Source organism: Bos mutus, chromosome 2 (genome assembly GCF_027580195.1).
Source record: "Bos mutus isolate GX-2022 chromosome 2, NWIPB_WYAK_1.1, whole genome shotgun sequence".
Taxonomy (NCBI): Eukaryota; Metazoa; Chordata; class Mammalia; order Artiodactyla; family Bovidae; genus Bos; species Bos mutus.
In genome coordinates this window covers 20,241,010-20,250,012 of record NC_091618.1, presented here as the reverse complement: position 1 = coordinate 20,250,012, position 9,003 = coordinate 20,241,010, and the positions used below count along the sequence as shown (strand labels likewise).

The 9,003-nt window shown below is 47.7% G+C and overlaps 1 protein-coding gene across 5 annotated transcripts in view; it reads left to right on the top strand.

Annotated features, from left to right (window-relative positions):
• The first annotated feature begins 6,761 nt into the window (after window positions 1-6,761).
• AGFG1 (ArfGAP with FG repeats 1) overlaps window positions 6,762-9,003 on the top strand; it is an 81,231-nt gene continuing 78,989 nt past the window's right edge. For 2 of the 5 annotated variants that reach the window (XM_070385621.1, XM_070385615.1), the window contains exon 1: window positions 6,762-7,209. In XM_070385621.1, coding sequence (XP_070241722.1) covers window positions 7,043-7,209 — 167 coding nt within the window. In that variant the 5' untranslated portion in view covers window positions 6,762-7,042. The remainder of the gene's footprint in view (window positions 7,210-9,003) is intronic. The other 3 variants (XM_070385626.1, XM_070385617.1, XM_070385629.1) reach the window with 2 other exon arrangements.

Genomic DNA, 9,003 nt, shown 5'->3' with positions numbered 1-9,003 from the left:
GATACTCTTTTATAGATTCTTTTCCCATTAAATCATCACAAAATATTGAGCAGAGTTTCCTGTGCTATATAGTAGGTCCTTATTAGTTATCTCTTTTATATATAGTAGTGTGGATATATCATCCCAATCTCCCAACTTATTTCCTTCCCTTTCCCCCTTGGTAACCATAGGTTTGTTTTCTACATCTGTGACTCTATTTCTGTTGTAAATACGTTCATTTGTACCGTATTTTTGGATTCCACTTATAAGCAGTATCACATGATATTTGTCCTGTGATTTCTGACAGGTGCACGTCCTAGAGCTTTCCCTGCCTCATGGACCTCCGGGCCTGCCCAAACATCCAGCAGCATCCTCTTCACACTATATTCCTTTACCTTGCTTCATTTAGAATTAGAACACTTAGCATCACCTGGTGCATTTCCATTATCATGGATACAGTCTGGTCTCTGTTGCATGGGACCACATCTTCCAGGAGAGTAGAGACTCTCTTTTTTATTGCTGAGTTCCCAGCATCCAGCATAATGCCTGGTACACAGTAGGTGCTCAAAAAATACTGCTTGAATGAACAAACAGATGGATGAATGCAAGCTGAAAGCCACTTCTGGTTTCCCTCTAACAGCCAGAAAGTGCCTTTCTGACAAATGGATGATTAGAATCTAGTTGAATTTTTCTGGGCTTCCAGCATGACCTGAGGTTAGATCAGTCAATGGACCGGCACGGTCCTTCTGTGGTCTGGCAAGCTAGGGACACCACGTTTAGCAGCTGGTCCCTGCTCTCCGAGCAGACACCATTCAGCTGGGTGCCTCGAGACAAAACTCGCAAAGGCCACAGTAAGATGAATCCAGGTAGAGAAGTACAGCTTTGATGGTGGTGGGGACTGCTTGGGGGCAGGTCTGCGGGGAGCAGGAGGCCAGGTGACCGAGTGCCTGTTCGCCCCACAGCATCGGCCCTTCAGGTGTGCGGTTTCCTGGCGCTCTTGTGCAGAGTGTACCCAGAAACCACGCTGATGTTTCCAGGAAGTACACACCAACTGCTTGTTCTCTGTAGGTTCTTTCCTTCTTCCCTTTCTATCTCACTGTTTCTTGCAAATTAAAAAGCAAGTCAGGAAGCAATGTTAAAAATAATCAAACCACAGCTAAGGGAAAGAGCTAGCAAAAGAAGAAAAGGGGAAAAAAAAACCCACAAAAAACCAAGCTGAGTATTATTCCACAGTGCTTCACATCCAGGCCCCGAGACTGCTCATTCTGTGAGACCTTCGGGGGCCTGGGGGAGTTAATGGGCCCATGTGACTTGCCTCTGCCATTACTTAAATGGGCCATAAAGGTTAGCATTGGCTCCCTGGTCACAAACTGGAAAAAGTCACGCTCTGGGGAAGGAAGAATGCTAATAAAAAGAGAAAACCCACAGCTCCAGTTTCCTACCTTGGAAAGGCTCCTAACTTATCAGGTTAACTCCTCTCCATAAGCAAAATCAGCTCCAGGCATCAAGGGTCCTGAGCAGAAGGAAGATCTGAAGACCCCAAGCATGAGAAGTGGGGTCCCCAATAACCCCAACTCACTAGCCTACCACGGGGGTGCCTTGAGGGAGGATTGGGAGAGTTTCTGAGAGGCTCTGTGCTTCAGGTTTTGAGGCTGGGCAGGGGGCAGTCAAGGGTCTGGGGGCTTGGAAAGAGAAGGAGATTCATTTCAGAGGGGGGTCATGGCCATTTCAAATTTTTCAAGGTTTCCAGTATATGAAAACAGATGTCAAAACAGGGCCACTGTGGCATATTTTTAAATACTTACACTCAACAGATTAGCCCTTTTAATATACAAGCAAACGAGCCAACTGTGTTATTCACAGGCTAAATCCAGGACTTATTAAAAGTAGGAATTCAGAGAGTGCTGTAGGTGGCAAAGATGCACACAGGCCGTGTGTGTCTCGGGCAACATCTTTCTATTCCGTCAGCGGATCTCGTTGACACTGCGGGCAACTCAGTGATGGATGCTGTCAATATTCTCTTGTCGCAGAACACAGGCTCTAAAACACTCAGGCTCACCAGTTGAGTATGCTGGCTTTGTTGCCCCATGGAGCGTGGCATCTTAGTTCCCTAACTAGGGATTGGACTCGCGTCTCCTGTGTTGGAAGGAGGACTCTTAACCACCGGACTGCCAGAGAGGCCCCTGTCAATAGTCTAAATTTGAGTCTTTCACATAAAAGTGGGGGGACTCTCCTCTCCTCACTCAAGTACTTCCAGCGATCAAACCACGGCTGTTACATTTGCTACTGTTTGTCCTGCTTTGCTCTCAAGAAGACACAGATGGGCCTCCTCTCCGGGCCCTGCCTACAGGCCCCGAGGGTGGGGTGGCCAAGGATGAGTTGGCAGCCTGGTCGCTGGCTCCATGGGGCCTCTCCAAACACCAGGGTTTGTTCAGGACATTTTCTCTGAGTCACCCCTGGTGATAAGCACAGGCAGGAGCCTCTAAGCAAGTCAGGTTTTTAGATTCGTATTCTTGGAGGTTTGATTTCAGAATTTGCAAGTTCCGTAACAAACCTTTAGCAGCTTTGACAGAACTGTAGTCATTCTGGGAGCCAAAGCAGCAGAGACAACAATAAATAGAAGGCGGACCCAGAGGGAAGCTTTATTCTTTGATTGCATTTTTTCAACCAATATTTATTGAGCCGCTTCAAAGGGCTGTGCCCCATGCCAAGGGCCGCCGAAACAGTGGTGAGCAAACACAGACCTGGTCCTGATGAAGCCCACTGTGTAGTGGGGAGGGTTGGGGGGTAGTGGGGTTACCCGATCTGAAAAACATAAAGCCGCTGCAGTAGCAAGTGCTCTAAAGGAGAGGTGCATGCGTACTGCTAAGTTGCTTCAGTTGTGTCCAGCTCTTTGTGACCTTATGCACTTGTGTGGCCCTTGCGATAAACCTTGCGCTTGTGTGTGCTCAGTTGCTTCAGTCGTGTCTGACTCTTTGCAACTATGGCCCGCCAGGCTCCTCGGTCCATGAGGATCCACCAGGTAAGAATACTGGAGTGGGTTGCCATGCCTGCCTCCAGGGGATCTTCCTGACCCAGGGATCGAACCCACATCTCTTGCATCTCTTGTACTGCAGGCGGATTCTTTACCGCTGAGCCACTGGGGAAGCCCTGGAATGAACCTTTCTCTGCTCCAAACTCTGACTTTTTAGTTTGTTTGGCCTCACTGTGTGTTGGGTGAAAGAACTCGGGTTGGACCACAAGGCTTCTGGGTTTCTTAGGGTCTTTATCTTCCTAGCAATGGGAAGTCTCTGAAAGGCAGGGAGAGGAGACTGAGAATGCCAGAATCATTTTTGCATTGGGAAAGATCACTGGCTGCAGAGCTAACTTTTCTGAAGGTAACTTCTGTGCAAATCCAATAAGCAGAATCAGTATTCAGTTACTAGAAGTAGAAGCTGGCACCTTGCATCTGGATCTGGGTTTGAATTCAGCCTCATGCTTCATTTCTGGCCTTGGGTATGCCGGCACTTCACAGCCTCAGCTTCCTCATATATGAGATAGGGACAAAAATACCTCCTTTTGTTGTGATAGTCAAGACAAATAAATAAATAGCCTTGCCTTATACACCACAAATTCTCCTTGGGATCTGAGAGAGTAGAAACCTACTTTGATATTATATGGGAGATTAAAAAAGCTAAAATTCAGCAGGTCATACGGACTTTCAGCTTCATTTGGAGAAAACACTTTGGACGTCACCTGAACTTCACCTTCCTAAAGAATGACAGTCTGGAAATACCGACTCCTGATTCTTTAAACAACAACAACAACAACAACACAACAACAACAACACCACAACAACCACTTATTAAACTGTTTATACAAGGGGCTGCAGTCACGCCTTCTGATTTTGGCATTTATTAGATGTTAGACCATGGAGAGATGAACAATCAGAAAACATACAAACAAGTGAGCATTACAAATATAGAAACAAGGAAGCCACTGGCTGTGGGTTGAATGCATTTGTTAGTGATGAGTAAGAGATGGCTGGGTGTCACACTTGGTCACAGGGGGGCTGTGAAGCCTTCTGTCTTGGTCAGTCCAGGACTGGACATTTCAGTACTCTCCTCTCCTAGACAGCCAAGGATCCAGTTGCCTTGGCGTTCCAGCTGATGTTAAGTCAACAGTCTTGTCAAAAAGACTCCGAAGTCAACTTTCTAAGGCTCCCCCTCACTCATGAAGAGACAACGTGAGCTCCAAGGAGGATGTGAAATATATCAAATACATTTAAAAATTCTTGAGTTTGTAATGACACGGAAAAAAACATTGCTCACCATTGCAAGGTGTTAGGAAACCAATACATTATTTTGAAAGTTTGTGAATAAACAGAAGGAATCAAACAGTCACCCTGCCTTTCTGACATGAACTGTGCTAAACAGTGGCTAAGGGCCAGTTTTTCTTTATAAAAAACATTTTCTTTCAGCTGATACGTGAAGAAGGAACAACAGAGTTAGACTGTTACCATTTTGTAAACTGTAACGGATTAATAAATCTAGACACTAATCATCAAGGGCTATCAATGTCAAAAAAGACAGAAAGATATTCCCCTCTTCCTCCTCCGCCCATTATGTACCTCCTGATGGAAGAACACAAAGATAAAATTTGGCCAAAATTAAAAAAAAATTGAACTGGATACAAGTGAATTAGACCCAAGAATGCATTTCTTAGGAAACAGAGGATAGAGAAAAATGTTAAATGACATAGACAATGGTAAATGACATGACCATTAATTGAAAGGAAAAAAGGAGATAGTGGGGACTTCTTTGTGGTCCAGTGGTTAAGACTCTAAGCCTTCACTGCAGGGGTCAAGGGTCCAATCAAAGGTCAGGAAAGTAGGATTCTGCATGGTGCAGCCAATAAAATAACATAAAATTTAAAAAAAAAAAAAAGGAGATGTAGGGGTAACCATAGACTAAAAGAGATTTTACAATATGAGACACATTACTCAATTGCGAGGTGGGGATTCAAATAAACTGTAAAAAAAATTTTTTTTAAACATTGATAATTGGAACTTTGAACTCTGATGGGATATATGAGGATTTTAAGGAATTATTAATTTTTTACATGTGCTGATGGCATTGTAAAAGTGTTACTCCCTCAGTTGTGTCCCTCTTTTTTCGAGCCCATGGACTGTAGTCCACCAGGCTCCTCTGTCCATGGAATTCTCCAGGCCAGAATACTCGAGTGGGTAACCATTCCCATCTCCAGGGGAGCTTCCCAACCCATGGATGGAACCTGGGTCTCCTGCACTGCAGGTGGATTCTTCACTGTCTGAGTCACGAGTCGAGCCTAAGTTAAAAATTCATTGGCCAATCCAAAATCTGTCAATCCTTTTCTTTTACTATTAAACACATTATTATTACTAGTAATATGAAGTCTCATTTGGTCGACTTGTCCAGTCACTTTCACTGGAGATCTGGAGGCTAGCCTTGGCAATAGGAAACCTGGATTCTAATCTTACTTTCCTATTCACTGGCTGAGGGACTCTGGACTCTCTGGGTCTTCCTGGATACTCCCTGGGGAAACGAGGGACAAGAATGATTTTTAACATCCTGCTGGCTGTGGATTCCTGGAGTGATTAAGAGATTTGAGTTCTGCAGTCTGACTGTCTGGGCCAACCCATGTATATCCAAGGGTAAATTTACTTAATCCTCTAGAGTGTTGGCTTCCCGATTGTAAGAACCATAAGGCTTACCCTTAAGGGATCTTGTGAAGATTAAGTGAGATACATAATGCACTCATTCCATAAATACTAAGCACCCAGCCTGCAGCTCTAGGGGATGGAGCAGAGAAGAAAACAGTGGGGTCCAGGTTATTTGGAGCCTTAAAGGGAGATCCCAGGGAAAACACAGTAAACACTAAAGAAGGAGTAGGATTTTATTTACTTTATAACAGTGGGTCAAAGGTGGGGGTCTCTGATAAGATTAAGGGAGTGAGCAGGGCTTGCTTTCCCTTAATCTCTTCTAGAGTAGCAGGAACAGGATTTTAAATAGCCAGAACTATGAAGAAAACACAGCACAGCCATTTCACTGCGGGTGATTTTCCTGAACGTGGAAATTTTCAGGTGGAAATGTTGCAGATCCTCCGGGCTGCAATATTAAGTAGGTTGATTGGGCTTACAGAAGTTGCCTGCAGTGGGCGCATGGATAACAGCCTCCCACGTGTAGCAGTGGTTCTCAGCCAGGTGGATTTCACCTCCCTCTACCATGACTCCACATTTAGCAACCTCAGGGAATTTTCGGTTGCCACAGCAACATGGCATGGGGTGGGGAGGTCATTCTGGCATCTAGTGGGTCAAGGCCAGAGATGACGTTCAATATCCTACACGGCACAGGGCAGTCTCCACACCAAGAAATCATCTAGTCCAAAATGCCAACAGAGGCATAGCGGAGAAACCCTGCTATAGAGTGTACAGCCCCGGCAAGGGTTCCTGACTCAAGAGGGAGCTTACTGTGTTCGGGATCCAAATGGAAATCCCGTGTGGCTGAGTAGATTAGGATGAAGTGAGAGAGGCAACCTGGGCTAGACGGATGGAGAGCTGTTTAGGACACAGGGTGATGAACTCTGAATTATCCCCAAAGCACTGGGCAGCCCTTGAACCCCTTCAGGCAGGGGGAGGAAGGCAACCCAACTAATGCGCTTTGCCTGCAAGTGCGGCCGCAGTAACTCCTCCCGGCCAGCAGAGGGCGCGAGCCGACACTTGGCCTCCGGCCGCCCGGGGCGGGCCTCTTCTTGCCGTCCCCGCTTCCTCGTCTTTTCCCCTCAGGAGAAGTCGGGAAGGCGGCGGCGGCGGTTGTCCCACGACCGTCGGGCCGGTTCGCGTGGCCCGTCAGCCCTCGCTCCGCAGCGTGTCCGCCTCGCGCTCAGCCCGGTCGAGTCGAGCCGCAGCGGCCCGGGTCCGGCGCGGGCGGCGCGCGCTGACGGAGGGCGGCGGCCGCGGCCAGGGCGGCCGGTGGGACCGCAGGGTCCCCGGCGCAGCGCCGCCCGGCTCCCGGCCCTGCCGGCCTCCTCGCTCGGCGCCGCGGCCATGGCGGCCAGCGCGAAGCGGAAGCAGGAGGAGAAGCACTTGAAGATGCTGCGGGACATGACCGGCCTCCCGCACAACCGAAAGTGCTTCGACTGCGACCAGCGCGGCCCCACCTACGTGAACATGACGGTCGGCTCCTTCGTCTGTACCTCCTGCTCCGGCAGTCTGTGAGTGCGGGGCGGCCGGGCGGGCGGCCGGCCCTTCCTCGGGCGTGGGGAGCGGTTGGCCGCGCGGGGGGCCTCACGCGGCTCGGGACCATGGGCCGGGATGCGCTGGGCCCGCGAGGCCGGGGATGCGCTTTCGGTTTTCGCCGGGCGAGGGTCCAGGCCCGGCGCGGGGGTGGGTAGCCTTGGTGGCTGGGGTGTGGGCGGGGTCGGGGTCGGGAGAGGGCGCCCGGGGTGAGCATCTCTGGTCCCCGCGGAGCCGGCGCCTGCCCGCCTCCCTCGGGCCTCCGCTAGCCCGGGAGCGCAGACCCGCTGGAGCTGCAGTGGGAGGACGGGAGGAGGCTGGGAGGGCCTCGCGGGTCCTTTGTGTGCCCCGCCTCTCGGCCGGGGCGCGGCGGTCCCTAGCGAGGCACCTGCTGGGTCCCCGGTAGAGGGGTGGTGGGTAAGGCTGGGGTGGGAGAGAGAGCAGGGACGCTTAGCATGTTTGTTTTTTTTTTTCTCTTGGATCCAGAGTTCCTAGGACACTGAGAAAGCCAGCACTTAGAAATAGTAGCGGGGTTAAAATGTTTTGATGGCAGAGATGGGAATCCCAGGGGAAAAGTTGAGGGGAGGGGAGAGGGTCCGCGTTTAATTGCGGGAGAAGGAGCCAGAGAAAGCAGGCGTGAGATTGTGGGACTTCAGCTTTATGACCCAAAGAGAGCCTTGAAGAGTTGGGGTAAAGTTTTAAATGGAAGTAAGGGACTGACTAGGAGCTGTGTCATTGTCCATATGGTGGTGGTGTTATCTGTAAGATTTCCCCATCAATACCCAAGTGTCCTGTCGTGTACACAGAAACGAGAAGAGATGGAGGACAGTATTGTTTCAGGAAAAGGGAGACTGCCGTCTTGAATTACTGGAATGGTTTGCATTTGTTCCTCTTTTCTTCATTAAGCTGTTTTTTTTCTATTAAGATGTTTGTTGCTGAGATAGAAGGTTTTTCTTTTTTTTTTTTTTTTTTTTTTGAGAGTTTATAGTTGATTCTGGAACTAAGTTGTTTTTATACACTAAATTATCTTGTAGTAAGTTACCAACGAAGAGGTGATTACTAAATGGTCTTAAAACCTTTGTTATATCAAACATCTACTCAAATTCTTTCTCTCGTTCCATTCTTTGAAATCAATTATTTGGTCTCCCCCTTCCCCTCCAGAAACTTTGTAAGATTAATCTTGAGGCAAAGTGTATAATATGTGAGAAAACTTGATTTTTTTTTTTTTTTGGAAAATGTAAGGCATGCCCAGTTATGTACGATTTTTCATCTTCCGAAGTTGGGCAAAGATGTCTCCCATGATGATTATTTCTTTAACATATTTATTGGGTGCCTACTAGGTTCTCTGTAAAGCCTTGGGGAGTGCTGATGAATAGAGCAAGGTCTTTTGTTCTCTTGGTGCTTACATTCTTGTTGGGGAGATGGTAACATAGTAAGTAATCAAGTGAGAAAAATGTCAGGGGCAAGAGTGCACTGAAATAGTAAGATAGGAGGAGAGACCTTCTCTGAGAAGTCACTTTTAGATTGTAGGATCAAGAAAGCACTCTGAGAAGTTGATAATTAGTGATGTTGTTGAATTACAACAGAATCCTAGAGCTGGGTAGTGCTTAGGAGATAGTCTGGTTCATTCTTTACATTTACAAATAAAAACTGTGGGCAACTTTGGTTTTAAAACAATGAAGGCTGTAGTCCAGTTTGTTTTGAGGGTAGTACTTGACTTTTTGCATAGTAAGTAGGCTGTGTTTTTACTTAACACAAGGTCCTTTAATACA